Source organism: Epinephelus fuscoguttatus, linkage group LG1, assembly GCF_011397635.1.
Source record: "Epinephelus fuscoguttatus linkage group LG1, E.fuscoguttatus.final_Chr_v1".
NCBI classification, from domain to species: Eukaryota; Metazoa; Chordata; class Actinopteri; order Perciformes; family Serranidae; genus Epinephelus; species Epinephelus fuscoguttatus.
In genome coordinates, this window is record NC_064752.1 from 14,057,092 (window position 1) to 14,074,165 (window position 17,074).

Consider the following 17,074-nt stretch of genomic DNA (forward strand, 5'->3'; position numbering starts at 1 on the left):
CAAACACTGATTAAATGATTTTTGAAACCTAAATGTAATCGCCAGAGGTAAAATGCTAACTTTAGGCTACAAACAAACTACACCACCGAACCAAAAAACCATTGACTTTGGGACGAGGGAACCAGGAGTGCTTAAATGCTAACTTAATCCCAGGTTTTAGGACTCATTCCGGGGCACTTTATACTCTGTGAATCTGGAGTTACACCATATTTACGTTACCTGACCGGCGCCACCACTCTTACTTCATTTCAGTTTTCAGCACAAACAGGGCAGAGCCAGTTATATAATTAGCTGTCAGCTAACCAGAAATAACGGTTAATTAAATAATTGGCTCTGCATTGTTTATCTTGCATGACAGGTAGTCACTTTAACAGTATTTTTTGAAATGCTAATTAGGAGAAAAATGCTGTTCTGAAATAAAAACAGACTTTGGAAAAAAGCTAAAATGAAATAAAATTCAATTGCAATAAACTTTTATTTTGAAAAGAAGCAGGATGAAATAACATTTTGCTTTTATTGGATTATTTCACAATTTCATAGTTATATACAACGTTTTTTCTGGATTTATTTAATGAGTATATTTTATGTATTTATTAATTTGAAGCTTTTGGGCTGTTTATATATAGTATTTCGCACTCAGTTCTTCCAGTAGTGCTTATTATTTCCCTCTGGAGATTGCCTAAATGTCTGCCAGAGCAGGGACAGGATATCCAAGCTTCACACGGGACTCAATAAACCTTATTTTTCAACTGAAGATGCATCTGTGTCGTGTGTCTAGATAAAAAAAATAGGGTTTGTAGTGCAGCCACAAGTGTGTGTTGGAAAGCAGGTTAAACCCACCTCAGGTGAAGGCTCGACAATCAATATATAATTACCTTCTTTTTTTTTTTTAACTTTGTATGTCATGCTGATGTTTTAGCTTTTGTTCCCACCATTAACTGTTCTTTCTTTCATTTAGTCCAACGGGTTTTTAAATTTGTTATAATTGCTCTTTCTTTGAAGGGTGCATGTCTGCCAAGAGGAGCTGGCCTTGAGCAAGAATGAGCAGTTTATTCCTGCAGGTAAGAGTGTGTTTTGGGGGTGTGTTGTGTATCTGTACAGGTTTTTAAATCTCACATCTGAAGTTAAGGACGTCGGCATATAGGTGACTGTGTGATATATGATTATGTAAGTTACCAGACCTGTGATGATGTGATAATACATACTGACAATTACAGAATGCAAACAGAGTTACTTCACACTTAAAATTACTGCAGGCCAAATATATTAATATACCTCGCCCATCCCCTCACCGCTGCTAACAACAACATCAGTTTAAATTCAACATCCACCCTGCGAAGATGAAACAAAGCCAACACACATCCTTATCAACCATCTGCGTGTAGGGAGTGGCAGCTACAAATGTTTTTAAAAAGAAAACCATCTCCAGAAACCAGTAGATGTTTAATATCCCATTACTGCTGCATTAGCTATTATATTATTTAATACCCAATTTGCCAAAGTGCCTTTCCTCTATCTATCTATGATGTGATGCTTAAGAACCCTATTGATATAAAGTATAGAGTATACTGGATGTGTATTGCGCAACAAGTAATGCAATGGTGCTAAAATTGCACTTTGAGCACACTCGAAATGTGATGGCTCCTAATATCAAAATCGAATTCATGGCATACTTGTAATCACACTTTAAATTTATGTTAGTTATTAAAATGGTACACTCTAAGTGAAGATTGTATTATAAGCTTTGCTGAACAGACACACTCTTAATATTCTCTGCTACACTTTCAAAGATGTTTAAAATACACGTGCAAAATGTGATATATGGTATTTAAAATGTGATGAATTATTTGATACTATATTTGTCAATCCACACAAGGCATATGGCAGTTTAGATAGATAGGTGGGAGGATAGATGGATAGATCCATAGATCGATAGGTAGGTAGGTAGGTAGGTAGGTAGGTAGGTAGTTGGATGGATGGATGGATGGATGGATGGATCTAAGTTGAGGTCTATAGATAGGTAGGGAGGGAGGTAGATCTAAGTTGAGGTCTATGGATAGATAGGTAGGTAGATGGGTGGATGGGTGGGTAGATAGGTAGGTAGGGAGGTAGATCTAAGTCGAGGTCTATAGATAGGTAGGTAGGTAGGTAGGTAGATGGGTGGGGGGGTGGGTGATTAGGTAGGTAGGTAGATCTAAGTTGAGGTCTATGGATAGATAGGTAGGTAGATGGGTGGATGGGTGGGTAGATAGGTAGGTAGGGAGGGAGGTAGATCTAAGTTGAGGTCTATGGATAGATAGGTAGGTAGATGGGTGGATGGGTGGGTAGATAGGTAGGTAGGGAGGTAGATCTAAGTCGAGGTCTATAGATAGGTAGGTAGGTAGATCTAAGTCGAGGTCTATGGATAGATAGGTAGGTAGATGGGTGGATGCGTGGGTAGATAGGTAGGGAGGGAGGTAAATCTAAGTCGAGGTCTATAGATAGGTAGGTAGGTAGGTAGATGGGTGGGGGGGTGGGTGATTAGGTAGGTAGGTAGATCTAAGTTGAGGTCTATGGATAGATAGGTAGGTAGATGGGTGGATGGGTGGGTAGATAGGTAGGTAGGGAGGGACGTAGATCTAAGTTGAGGTCTATAGATAGATAGATAGATAGATACAGCTCAACAATGATTCATATTCAAACACATTTAAAGCAAATTAAAAAAAGGACTGTTAGAACAACAACTGATAAAAGCAGGTCAAAGTGCAGCCTCTTTTTTAGATTGTTCAGGACGGTTATTGCAGAGGAAATTAAGGATTTCTTGTAGATGTTTTTCAGGGCCAGTGGGACTTTGTAGTGTCTGCCTGATTGCAGTAACTGGGAGGTGTAATGGTGGGGGTGAGAAGGGTCCTCAGTGATCAGGGTGTCTTTCCTGATCACTGAGCGGTTGGTTATATAGTTCAGATACAGTAGTGGCCTAATTAGTTATGTTTTGGGTTTAGTGGTAGGTGAGTTGTACCAGGGTGAAATGTTGAAGGTGAGAGTGGATGAAGGGATTTAATGAGTGAAGCTGAAGTGAGACTTTTGCATATCCCTCTCAGCACACAGCAGAAGGGTCAGCCATAATACAGCACCTTTGTAGCAGTTTGGGGGTTCAGTGCCGTGCTTGAGGGCACCTGGGCAGTGCATAGGGGGCAAACTGGCACCTATTCAGCTGCCAGCCCACACTCCATACTTGGTCTGTACAGGGATTTGCAGTTCCCAAGCCAAGTCCCTGCAGACTGAGCTACTACCACCTCCCTTGTTTTAAGTCCTACTGACTTCTGACTTTTAGTGTTCATTCATTCATTTTCTATAACCGCTAATCCTGTTAGGGGTCGCGGGGGGCTGGAGCCTATCCCAGATGACATTGGGTGAGAGGCAGGGTACACCCTGGACAGGTCGCCAGACTTTCACAGGGCTGACACTTATATAGAGACAGACAACCATTCACACTCACATTCACATCTATGGCCAATTTAGAGTCACCAATTAACCTGCATGTCTTTGGACTGTGGGAGGAAGCTGGAGTACCTGGAGAAAACCCACAGTGACATGGGGTGAACATTCAAACTCCACACAGTGGGGCTCTCCCACCCTGGATTCGAACCACAACCCTCTTGCTGAGAGGGCGACAATGCTAACCACTGCACCACCGTGCTGCCAACTTTTAGTGTAATTTACAGAAAAATATATCTTAAGTTTATTTACTTTTTATATTGCAAATACTTACACAGTGCATTTTTAAGTGTTTTAAAATACATTTGAATAAAGGCAGAAATGTACCCTTCAATTCACAGACAAAAACATTTACAATTGTTCCCCAAATAAAGAACAGTTATTAGTTTGTACGGAGCGCTGCTCAGGTGTGTACAAGCTGTCCCTCTACTGCTCTTCAATCTAGAGATCAAACGTTGTAAAATAATAATAATAAAATAGAAGTTGTTGTAGTAATCGCACAGTAGTACAACTGCTGCCAAGGTATGAGTGCCAGTTTGGGCAGTCGCCAATGGGAAAAAGAAAAACACGCACACCACCCAACCACAAAATGCACTCCGAAAAGCAAATAGTAACAGTTGAAATGTTTTTTCTTTCTTTTCTCAGGGTTGATGTCAATGAGTCATTTGAGGTCTCTTGAAATACCAAAATTACAGGGAATAAAAGCTACAACTGTCATCAGCAGGAATCTGCATTGAGTGAGTAACATCAATTCAGTTATTACACCAAAAAAAAGAATCATGTCATTAAAGTTTTGAGTCATGATCTTTGGGGAAGTCCTGCAGGACTGTGGGAACTTTGTTGGCTTGTGTATGAGTTTCATTAACTGGCAGCAGGTGTGTTGATTGAACTGGATGATACTGGAGGGTCGCTGTTGTTGTTGTTTGTGGGCGTCTGACTCACAATGAGACGATTAATGTGACAGAGCTGAGTGTGGCCGCTACTGACCTCCAGTGGCAGAATACGATATGAAAGTAAACCCAGGAGGACGCAGCAGATGGGAGCCACAGCCTTAATAACCTTAAATTAAGTCTTTCTCAGACTAGATTAAAGGTGAGGAAGGTCAGACTGTCACCATTAAATACTTCAAATAAATTTAAAAGGAGGCAACACTCAATACTGAACTCAAATAAAAACCCTTCACCTTATGTTATGTTGCAGTCTTATACTGAAATAGTTTAATTTTTCCCACATCAGTCTATCTCTGTACACAATGACAAAGCAAAAACAGAGTTTAAGATTTTTTTGTAGATTTATCAAAAAGAAAAATGAAATATCACAGTGACAGAAGTTTTCAGTCCCTTTGCAATGACACAGGTGCCTCCCATTCCTCTTGATCATCTTGCCTCTACTCCTTGATTGAAGTCTACCTGTGGTAAAGTCAACTGATTGGACATGATTGGGAAAGACACACATCTGTCTTTATAAGGTCTCACAGCTCACAGTGCACATCGGAGCAAATAACAAGTCTCTGCAGAGCTCTGAGCACTGAGTCATGGAGCTGAATACTTACATCAGACCTCTGCAGGCAGTTTCTTTGACCTCATGACTTGGTTTTCACTCTGATGTGCACTGTCATTTCTGAGACCTTATAAAGACAGGTGTGTGCCTGTTTAAATCATGTCCAACCAGTTAAATTTACGACAGATGGACTTTGATCAAGGTTAGAAACATCTCAAAGATGATCCAAAGAAATGTAAAGGGCCTGAATTCTTAGTGATAATCAGCGATATTTCATTTTTTGTCATTTTCATAAATTTGCAAACATTTATTAAAATCTGATTTTGCTTTGTTAATATGACTGTAGAGTGCTGAGGGGAAACAGGAATTTAAAATTGTTTCAGCACGAGTCTGCAGCTTCAGTCACTGGGGCAAGACTTTTACCTATAGATACTTTAAGTACATTTTGCCAATAAAGCAATACTTTTAATTTTAAATTGAGGACTGCTTCTTGTGGTGGAGTACTTTTTAATCATTGTATTGGTACTTAGAGTGTATCTCAGAAAATTAGAGTACCATGATAAAGTTCATTTTTCTCCCTTAGTTTAATTAAAAAAGTGAAACTTTAATTTGTCCTGGATTCATTAAACATAAAGTGAAATATTTCAAGCCTTTTTTTGTTTTAATTTTGATGACTCACAGCTCATAAAGTCAAAAATCCAGTATCTCAAAATATTAGAATATTACATAAGACCAATCAAAAAAATGATTTATAATACAGAAATGTCAGCCTTCTGAAAAGTATGTTCAATTATGCACTCAATACTTGGTCAGGGCTCCTTTTGCACGAATTACTGCATCAATGCGGCCTTAAATGGCGGCGATCAGTCTGTGGCACTGCTGAGGTGTCATGGGAGCCCAGGTTGCTTTGATAGTGGCCTTCATCTCATCTGTACTGTTGGGTCTGGTGTCATTCATCCTACTCTTGACAATACACCATAGACTCTCTCATATACCCTTCTTGCGGAGTGTCGATGAGTGCCTTCTGGACGTCCGCACTCTTCCCCATGATGTGGTTGTGTGTACTGAACCAGACTGAGAGATTAAAGGCTCAGGAAACCTTCAAGGGTGTTTTGAATTAATTAGCTGATTAGAGCTCTTCTCAGGACTGTGTGAGTCCACATATATACAATATTCACACAAACGTTTTCATGAAATTATTTCTTTAAAAAAACAAGGAACCAGAGTGTGTGCTCCAATTATCAGGGCATCGCACTGCTCAGCCTCCCTGGGAAAGTTTATTCCAGGATGCTGGAAAGGAGGCACCGACCAATTGTCAAAACCTACAAGAAGACTTCTACTTGTAATGAAGTATTTTTACAGTGTGGTATTTCTATTTTTACTTGAGGATCTGAATACTTATACCACTTTTTTTAACAGTACCGTGCTGAAACATGAACATTTGCTCCACATTTGTTTCTCACAGAGTCTTGTATATGCTTCAGAGTTTTCAGATGACATCTTTTATTTTTGCGTATGCAGATGAACAGGCACTACAGTTTGGAAATTACAGCACTATGCTAAAAAAAAAGAGAGAGAAAGCCCTCTAAAAAGTTTTCCTCAATACTGCAGATCAACGTTTCCAGACAGAAAAGAAAGAAGCATTTGAGTATTTCTTTTTAAATATACCGTCTTCCAGTGTATCACAGGAGTTTCACAGTGGGCGCTGCAGTCGTAGCTTTTACACACTTGTACAGTACACTTGTTAACAGTCCCGTTCTGCTTCAAATACAGTCTGAAGTCTTTAAATTCACATCATCTTCAGTCAGACAAAGAGGGCCTGCGTGTGGTGTCGGTGTAAACTGAGCTGGAGAAGCAGGAGTCAGATTCTGTGAAAGCGAGCTCACTTTGTTAAACACGATGGTTGAGAGTCTTTGGAGTGGTAGGGTGGAGGATTGTAGTAAGGCAATATTAATGTCACCCCATCTGAGCCCAGTGCTTTACAAGGAGCTACATTTTTTTAAAAAGCATACATAAGCACAAACGCAGTACAAGAGACATTTCCCTCCTGGATCTTATAAAAATGAACTTCCCTCATGCAGCAGAAAAAGGCAAATGTCTCATTAATTTTTCAGAGACGGATCCTCTTTCTGCTTTTTTCACTCACCGCAGCCTTCTCTGTCTGCGTCAGTAAGACTACACCCACCTTCCTCACAGACAAAGGTGTCGTTTTCACCTGTGGTTACCAGGAGCAACAAACCAGTCAACATGTACTGTCCTGCCACATGCACTCCTGCTCTTTGTCTGTATAAAGTCTTCTGATTAAAACATTGAACTATAAAGACGTGTATATTTAACACAGTCTGCAGTAAAATAGACCAATCAGACTATGTTACGCAATGCAAATCATCATCACCATCCTGATAGGAGTTTTAATTTGATCAAGAAACTGTCAGTAATTTGGTGGGAACAAAGTGAGGCCATGCACTGGATCAGTTCAGATCAGAGTGGTAAACAGTGTGTGGGAGCATCAGCATGCACATAATCACAGAGATAAGAGCAGGAAGCGGAGTCACTGACATTCACTCAGAGTAAACAAGTCTCATTAACTGCAGATAAAAATAAATAAAACCTTTGCTGTGAAATTAAGCTGTTTTCCAGGCAGGTTTTGTTCATGGCGTCGGGGTTATTAACACAGTCTGCACGTAAAGACGGGAGGAGGAGACACTAACTGCAATGTAATGGTTATAACAGGCACCTTGTCAGTGACGGGTGGGACAGCGAGGTTAATGTAAACAGTTCTTGCACTGTTTGGTAGAGTACATATTTCCATTTCAAAGACAAGCTCTGCTGAGTGACTTTGTGTGTGTTTACTTCACTGATGGTGAGCTGTCTTTTATCTCCGCTCAGAATGCTAATTCAGTGACATGCTGTGGAGTGCAGCAGGAAAACAACTAAATGCATTAAAGGAATAGTTTGACATACATATATATTTTATGCAGAGTAAGGGCACGGCCACACAAGAGCAATGCATGCCAATGACCATCGCCTGCTGAGGTGATATTCATCCTAAATGTGGGCAGTGCCTGATGTGATGCACACTGAAAATTAACTTGCTAGCTAATGTTAGCTAGCTTGCTAATAAATAGGGTTGACACGGCAACAATCGATTGCCCTTTTTACACAGAGATCGCACTATAGGGTTGCTACGAAGTCCCATCTTCATGCTGTCTTTACATTTTTACACAGATCCCAATGACAGTGGCATCACGGCGCTCCAGTGTGTGATTTTAGGGTGCTTTCAGATTTAGAGTTTGCATTTTTGGTTCTGAATCAGAGACTAATTTTGTTACAAAGCTGCATAATTGCCTAGAGTTGGTTCGTGTTCTCACGGCAGCATGTACAAGCCGACCAGATTCAATGCCTGCGAGAGAAAACTGCTCTTGATTGGTCAGAATTTCCATGTGGTTTAACCCAAACGATGTGTCATGTGACTGCAGTTGGTTCAGGTCGAGGTCAGAACACGTTCTCACCCTAAACAAACTGCACCAGAGTTCATTTGTAACCGGACCAAGACCACCTCTTCATGAAGGTCTCGGTCCGGTTGTTTTGGTGCGCACTCGAGTATAATTGCTGTGTTCACACCTGCCCAAACGAACCGCACTTTGGGAGCAAACAAACTTGAGTTTGATTGAACTGACCAAACAGGGAAGGTGTGAAAGCACCCTTAGATAGTGTAACAGCATCGTGGAATGAAGAGTTGTGACGGGATTGAAATGTAACACAAGAGCGTCAACGTCTAGTGTGACATACAACATATGCTTCGGCAGCACTTTATCAGCAATAACAGTGGCATTAACATGGTTATACCAATCATTTACCATCCCTGTAAGGAGCTCCTGAATCTCATTGTTTTCTCCATTTGTGGGCATTTTTGGCCATTTTTCCTCCTCCTTAAGTCTTAAGTTAGCTGCTAACTGCTAACAGCTGCTTTTTAAATCTCCCACGGTGGGCCGCACACATAACACATCATTAAATTGTCACACCTGTGCCACCCATGATGCCATCCTGCCGGCCACCCTGTTAATAATGAGGTCGTTTCGGCGCTGTTACTACCTCTGCTGCCAGGTTAAAGGCAAGAAAACTCTGTCCTCCCATTCTGCGATTGTACCTTCTTTACAGAATAACTGCCTTGAAGAGGCAGTGTAAAAGAGGCTAATGTCTTCTCCACATACACTTCTCTGCTATTGGTTGAGGCTGTGACTTCGCTGGTCAAAGATCACTGAAGTTGAACTCAACGTGGTGCAAAGATGTGAATTTGCTTTGCCACTGGAGGCAAATCTTTTATTCTCTCCTTCGCTCACATTGAATGAAGTGAACAGGAGGTGTATATTTGCCAATGTTAATTTTGTGCATGTGTGACCGTGCCCTTAGAGGAGAAGTTCAGTACCACTCTTGTGTTTGTGCACCAGCAGCTGGTTAGCTTATCTTAGCATAAAGACATGAAGAAGCAGGGGGAAATTAGATCGCCTGTCTCTGTCTGTAAAGCTCACTTAATCTGTGCAAAAAATGAAAAGTTGTGGTGTTATAGGGAGTTTTGTGCTGTAACTCTTTTTGACTCTCCTATCTGCAGCATATAGTCCATTCACTTCAACTCTGTGTGGATTAAACCAGGCGTTTTCAAAGTCTGACCCTGTGAGCCTCCCCCTCTCTGGATTACACAAAGGAGATAGAAGTTGTTAATCGTTGAGCTTTAGAGGTGTTTGTAGGTGGATTTTGTTTCCTTTAGACAGAGACAGGAAAGCTGTTTCCACTTTATACTAAGATAAGCTAACCTGGGACTGCCTCTAGCTTTATATTTACAGTACAAACATGACTGGTACTGACCTTCACGTCTAATGCCTACCACACACACTTTCGAAGCCTTTGAAAATACTTTTAAAGGACTAAAGTCAGACACCCTCTCACATCTAAAGACAATGTTTATGACACATTGTCTTTAGATGTGAGGGGGTGTCTGACTTTATTCTTCAAAAGACTTTTCAAAGACAGGGCTTCAACAATTTCTGTCCACTTTTTCGTTCTCTATTCTGCCATGCTACAAATGGGAGGACACATCAAAGAGGCACTCGTGTTTCTCCTCCTTCTCAACAATCCAAGGCAACATCCACACCTCACCATCTGTTTTTCATTTTATAACAGCGTTTTAAAACGAGAACATTCTCCGTACACATGAGCATTTTAGCACCGTTTCAGAATTAATCTCAGCCTATATTAACACACCTAAAAACGTATGTTTCATGACCATTGACAAACACTGGGCATGTGCATACTGGTGTAAACAGGAAGCAGATTGTCTACTTTCGGATAATACCACAGAGATGGCAAAAAGTACTAAGATTTCTTAGCTTGGACCAATGATGGGTCAGAACACTTACTGAATGTATGAGAATAAGATGGTAAAGGCAGCGGGAAACAGATTGGGAGGTGTTACAAAGCAAATACGGCCATGTATCAGAGCAGTGCCTGGAGCATCATCCATCACCAGCAGAAGCCATGGAAAGATGAAATCACAAAAGATACGTAGACCAAGCTATAATGTTTTAACTTGACATGTCGTGACTGATAAGACCCAGTCAGGAAGCAAACGTAGGTTTCAACGTCATTGTTTTCACCCATCCAGACTAAAATGCAACCATGAAGTTTTCAGACTAAATTGGGGTTGACGGCGTGCTCAAAGGTCTCAGATTTAGTGTTTCCAAAACGCTGAAGCGGTGTGGACGCAGTGTAAACTTAACAATAGTTATGCGTACTAGTAGTCTAAAACGTACTAGTGTGGATATAGCCCAAGAGAACTGAGACTTAATCAGAATCTTGTGCCTCCCTGCAGTGCCCTCCATGTTTACTGTCTACCCAGTTTGCTGTTCCCTGTTTGGAGCTGGAGAGATCGCAGCTATTGGTTGCTGAATTAAATATTTGCATGAGCCAAGACTAAAAACTGATAATAATATTAAACGATGATTTTATCGGAACATCAAGATGAGAAAAAAAAACGGCTTAAGACAGCTCGGGCCGAGTTTTCTAATACTTCACACCAAATGACTGAGATCACGGGAGCTCGCCACAACTCTAGCAAAACTCTCATGACATCATCTCAACATTGGAAATTTGTCTGCAACAGTGAAATTGCTTGTAAAGTCGTTCGGTGTTTGACATTCCCCAAAATGTCAAACTATTCCTTTAATGCTGAACACGTAAATATTTCATAAAGAAAACACTGTATTCAATGAGACAAAAAAAAAACTGTACAAGCGTCCAGACTGTAAAAAAAAAAAAGATTAAAATATATACATGAAATGCACAATGCATAGCTCATCTCGCTATCCAGGCACAACTGACGATACCATATCAATGTTATGATGAGGGAACATACTGTATGGCATGTTAGCATCACGTCTGATGTCAAACACAGCTACACACAAAAGAGACTAAAATATTTCTGCTGCATTTGCAGTATTTTCATGACGATGATGTGATCCTGAACGAGTCTTCTCTGTGATGAGTGCTGAGATGAAGACAGCTCACTGTGCCCAGTGGAGAGAGGAAGCTTTGCTTTCAAGTCTCTGGCAATGTGCAGTTATGACCGGACGGTTCAGTCTGGGTTTGCCCTCCGACGAGACAAGCATCCTTCGCTGGAATGGCTAAATCGGCTCCACATAATTGGCCGGGTACAGACCCAGCTGGCCGTTGTCTAGACGCCCTTTACACCAGCCCTGTTCGTCCTCCTCCTCCAGCTTCGTCAGCTCGTCCCCTTCATCGATCAAAGGAGACAGAAATGAATGAAAAACAATTCGGAAGAATGCAACAGACTCGGTGTTAAAGGGACAGCTCACCCCAAAATCAAAATATATTTCCTCCTGTCACTTGTAGTGCAGTTTATTTATCTAGACTGTTTTGGTGTGAGTTGCAGAGTGTTGGAGATATGGGCCATGGGGATGTCTGCCTTCTCTTGAAAATAATGCAACTAGATGGCACTCTGCTTGTGGTGAAAGCGCTCAAAAAATGCAAAAAACAAGATCCAGGCATCTCAAATCAATGGAGACAACCATGGAAAAAAAAACCAAGGCACTTCGTCATGAGATCAAGTGGTCTCATATTGTATACTTATTCTTCGAGCGTAGGTACTCTAACTGACCAACACAAATCCACCTTGGGTCTTCATCAGGGTCTGAGAAACACTAATGAAACTACATCTTATACCAGCCATGAATGGCGTTTCCTCCCAACACATAAGGTCTAATGTATAGCCAATAGAGGGTGCTCAAACAATAGCCTGGGCCCCATACATGCCAAAAAATACATTTGAAAAACTCAACAGCAATGTCTCTTTCCAGAAACCATGACTTGATTACGCAAGATAATCCACAGACCTTGTTGTGAGCAGTTTCATGTAGGAACTATTTTCTCTCTCCCAAACTACACCTGCCAACTGTATCACAGTGCAGAAGGAAGTGTGCATCTACTGCTAGCTCATCTAGCACCACTGAGCTAGCAGTAGATGCTACAGCTGAAGAGGATGCCATTAATATTTACATCTCACACTGTCACAAGCAAAAGCCTCTCGTCCATGAGTAGATGCACGCTTCCTTCTGTGTGGTGATATGGTTGGCGGGTTTAGTTAAGTTAAAAGAAAATAGTTCCTACATGAAACTGCTCACAACAAGGTCTGTGGATTATCTTGAGTAAGCGTCATGATTTCTGAAAAGAGACATTGATGTTGACTTTTTCAAATGTATTTTTGGCACTTTGAGCGCCACAAGCTGAGTGCCATCTAGTTCCATTATATTCAAGAGAAGGCAGACATCTCTACAGCTGATATCTCCAACACTACTCAACTCAAGCCAAAACAAATTAGATTGATAAACAGCACTACAGGTGAGAGGAAAAATGTGTATTTTTTATTTGGGATGAACTGTCCCTTTAACACCAATCTGATGGCTGTCAACAAGAACTTTAAAGGAACAGTCTTCTTGAAAAAACATGTTGGCCTAAGTAGTGTGGAAGACTGCAGTGATTTAGGATGGTGATGGTTTCGTGACAAAAACAAAGTATCAAGATATCCAAAGACATTTTGAAAACCACCTCTTAAGCATATTCCACTCAATCATCAGCTCTTAAACTTGATGGTCAGTGTGAATAAAATCTAATTTTATATTGGGGCCCATCTTTGTGGAGTTTGTATGAGTTTAACACTTTGGGAAATATCCATAATTGCTTTCCTGCTGAGAGTTTGAAGAGAGGAGTGATTCCACTGAAAGGTCACGTATTACCTGCCATAAAGCAGCATAGCTGACAGGAATTTGTTTCAGTGAATCCATGTAATATGAAACTTTGTGGTACTGAGCTACTAGTTTCTACAGGAACTACAGATTTTTCAGTGGAGTATTATTTTTATACGATATACCATACTGACAGTATAGCAGCAGGAACATACTGGGAGTCACTGTTTTATCACCACGCATCACACTCACCTGCTTTGAAGCTGAGCTCGTCCTGCTCTTGGCCTTCGTAGTCATACAGCGCTCTCACCCTCACGCCTTTGCTCACTTCTTCCTCGAAGGGGTTTGTCCCTCCGTTGGTGTCGTTGCCTGAGTTCGGGGCTGTCTGGTCCTCGTCCGACCACTCCGTGGAGGCTGTGTATGCCTGATTCTTCTCGTAGCTGCTGACACTGAACATCAGACATTTGAACAAAACATTAATTTTCAGTCCTACCGGGAAATTGTTTTTCTTTATTTATTGTTGTAAAGCATTTATACTATACTGCTCGTTCTAATGTCACTATTACTATTATTACAGCTACAGCAGTTGTGATTAAAAGATGACAAAAGTTACTTATTTGTGCTTGTAAATAAAACTGAATTTACATAGAAAATGATATAATTAATACCAGATACAGTATAACTATGCAAATATAAACTGATGATTATAATCTCACCTTCCCCGGTCTCCAGCCTGAGCGTGATCTACTGCTGTGGTGACGTTGGTCAGCATGACTCCATCATTGGCTTTCTTTGACTTTTCTTTCTTTGAGATGTTGTGGGTGAGGTCTGGGTTGTATTCCTGCAAAACATGAGACAAAGCATTCATTCATTTATTCAACCTTTATTTAAATCTTGATGAATCAAGATCATGCTGGTTGGCCAGTCAGCTGTAGTCTTTGCAGTATGTTCTTGTGCAACTTTTTGACCTAGGTCTGGCAAAATGAGGTGACGCACCAGTCAAAATCCAGCTTCTCAAAATTTTCAAAATCAGTGCTTGCAAGCAGGACCTCAAGCATTAGGGAATCAATTAAACAAGCTGACTAATGACTATTGGACTAGTATAATAAAGAAGTGATGTATGAAAGTCAGTGCCTGTCATGTCTTACTGTTAGAGATGACCACCCAACCTTTTCATACAAAATGTAATGCTAAATAGAGTAACCGGTAATGACCCTTATGGCTCATTGACAAACTGAATATAGGGGTTTAAGGGTAGAGGCAGAGGTGTTTCTGTGGACTCTGCAGACATTACTTGACAGAGCCAGGATAGCTGTCTCCTCTTACTGTCAGTCTTCATGCTACGCTAAGCTACAATAAGCAGCTGTAGCCTCATATTTACCATACACACGTGTGGGGTGTTAATCTTTTCATCTACCCTCAGGAACAATGCAAATAAGGGTATTTCCCAAAATGTAAAATGAGTCCTTTAATGTTTGGACAGTATATATAGCTGAAGGCTTCAGGCCTCCTGGGATGATTTAAAGTCTTATAATTATAGCTTGTTATTGTATCTCTGTACCTCAAACTGTGGCCAGTTCATGTGCATGCCGGGGCCGTGGGTGTTGCTGAACCACTTCAGATCTTCCTGCGGGCTAGACGATGTGATGGTGCGTTCAAGTTCTCTGTACACTGTAGCATAACTGTGAAAAGATGAGAGAGGTAAGGATTTAGCATACAGGGAACCAATTATCTGATAGTTGGGTCTCGTCATAGTAGCTGTACTTAGAAATGTCTCAGACCTTTGGTTTTCTGTGAGGTTGAGGTGGCGTTTGACGTCCAACAGCACCTCCCTGAGGAAGCTCAGCCTCTTCTCTTCAAACTGCTGGCACTGATCAAACACCTGCTCCATGTTTTCCATGTACTGCGGAGTGCACTTACTCAGCTCATCCAGAGCCTTCTCATACTTCTCCTTGGCCTGGGTGACACACACACACACACAAGCATATACGATATCTCACTAATGCAGGGGTAACTAATATTTTAATGGCACGTTCCTGTTTTTCAGTTCTGTTCAGATGTGAACTCAAATAACCCTGAAAGTGCAATAAATGTGTATTCAAGCACAAGAATGAATCATAGTTCAAGAGTGTGAAGGTCGAGACAGTCCAGAGTCCACTTCAGCACTGAACACTCAGAGTAGTGGGGGAGGTGTTGTATTCAGTCACACATTAATAATGCTACACTGACTCCAGCTACGATGCCTCTCTAACGCTCACGCCCAGCTCCACATCTCTAAATAGCCTGCGAGTTGATTTGCTTTTAGCTTGATTGTGGGAAACAACTTAAGCATGATGATGACCGACAGGCCTGTTAGAGCTGTAGCAGCAGTCGGTGCGCTCTCACCTTCTGTGAGTCCTGTTTGCACTTGTCCACCTTCTCGTGGAGCTTCTTCTGCTGGTCAGCAGTCACGGAGGCCTCTCCCTTACTGTTGGCCTCTCTGGTGGACGCCAGCTTCTCCTCTTTGCAGGCCATGTGGTAGGACTTCTTGGCAGCCTCGAGCTAAAGGAACAAGATGACGTGAGCATATTCAAACTGCTCTGAACCCTTCATAAACAAAGTAGGACTGCACTCAAGTAAATAAAACCCATGCTCCCTCACCTCTTTTAGCTTTTTGGCCCAGGGCTTCTGGGCCTTCTTGAAACCCTCCTCTGCCTCTTTGGTTTCCTTGAATCCTCCCATCATCTGTTTGTGGTACAAGTCTTTCTGCCAGTTCTTCACCTTCTCAAAGTCATCATTGATCAGATTGTTTTTCACTTCCTGGTGAAGCTCGCTCACCTTCTCCGCCTCCGTCATCACCCCCATCCAAGCTCGCTCTACTGTGCCGTACTGAGGCCCTGGTGGAGGAGACATCACGTGACGCATTAGATCAAAACAAAAACGGACGCAGATTTTATAGACAAACAATACTTGAATTTGCATGACATGAGTGTGAAACTCCGCTCACCTTTATCCACCAGCTGTCTCCATCTCTTGGACCACTCCGTCAGCTGCTGTGAGTAGGCTTTCTCTATTTTGGCACGCTCCTGGATGCAGTTCATCAGGTCATTGCAAAGCCGGTGACCATCGTCAATCCGCTTCACCGTACGTTTGTAGTTACCAACCTGACGTAAGACCAAAGTCTCAAGTTACTTAAGGTAATCAAATAGTATTAAAGGAATAGGTAGACACTGTGAAACAAAAGCTTAGCTGCTCTTTTACTGTGACTACGAAAGGATCGATACCGCTCTTGTATCAGTGCGTTAAGTACAAAACTGGAGATGGGAGGTGACTAGCTTAGCTTAGCATTAGGCATCTTTTTTATTTTTCCAATTAAAGGTTTTTTTGATCGGGGTTTTTTCCTTGTCCGCTGTGTGCGTCCAAACACAGAGGGATGTTTGATTATCAAGATAATTGCCAATTCATTTTCTGTCAGTTCACTAACCAATTAAAGCTACAGTGTGTAAAATGTATGGGGATTTAGTGGCATCTGGTGGTGAGGATTGCAGATTGCAACCAGCTAAAACTTCTCCAGGTTTTAGCTGGTTTTCCTTCAGTGTTTATTGTTCAGGAAGTTGTAACCAGGAGCCGAATCATCGGCAGTGGTCTCCTCCTCTCTAAAATAAGCAGACCCTGTGATTTAAACGGGTAAAAACACTGAATGAAGCCGTTTCATGAAGGGTCCTGTCTATAGCCAGTGTTTGGTTTGTCCGCTCTGGGCTGTTGTAGAAACATGGTGGTGCAGCATGGTGATCGCCGTAGATGAAGACCTGCTCCCTATGTAGATATAAATGGCTCATTCTGAGGTAATGACAACACAA

At 41.5% G+C, this 17,074-nt stretch overlaps 1 protein-coding gene across 4 annotated transcripts in view; it reads right to left on the minus strand.

The window, feature by feature from the left end:
- Positions 1-6,476: 6,476 nt before the first annotated feature.
- The window catches only part of pacsin1b (protein kinase C and casein kinase substrate in neurons 1b), a 41,761-nt gene continuing 31,163 nt past the window's right edge, over positions 6,477-17,074 (minus strand). For all 4 annotated transcript variants that reach the window (XM_049573118.1, XM_049573198.1, XM_049573278.1 and 1 more), the window contains exons 3-10: positions 16,222-16,378; positions 15,876-16,111; positions 15,621-15,776; positions 15,017-15,192; positions 14,797-14,917; positions 13,952-14,076; positions 13,488-13,684; positions 6,477-11,767 (exon numbers count right to left, since the gene is read on the minus strand). In XM_049573118.1, the coding sequence (XP_049429075.1) occupies positions 11,658-11,767; positions 13,488-13,684; positions 13,952-14,076; positions 14,797-14,917; positions 15,017-15,192; positions 15,621-15,776; positions 15,876-16,111; positions 16,222-16,378 (1,278 nt within the window). In that variant the 3' untranslated portion in view covers positions 6,477-11,657. The remainder of the gene's footprint in view (positions 11,768-13,487; positions 13,685-13,951; positions 14,077-14,796; positions 14,918-15,016; positions 15,193-15,620; positions 15,777-15,875; positions 16,112-16,221; positions 16,379-17,074) is intronic.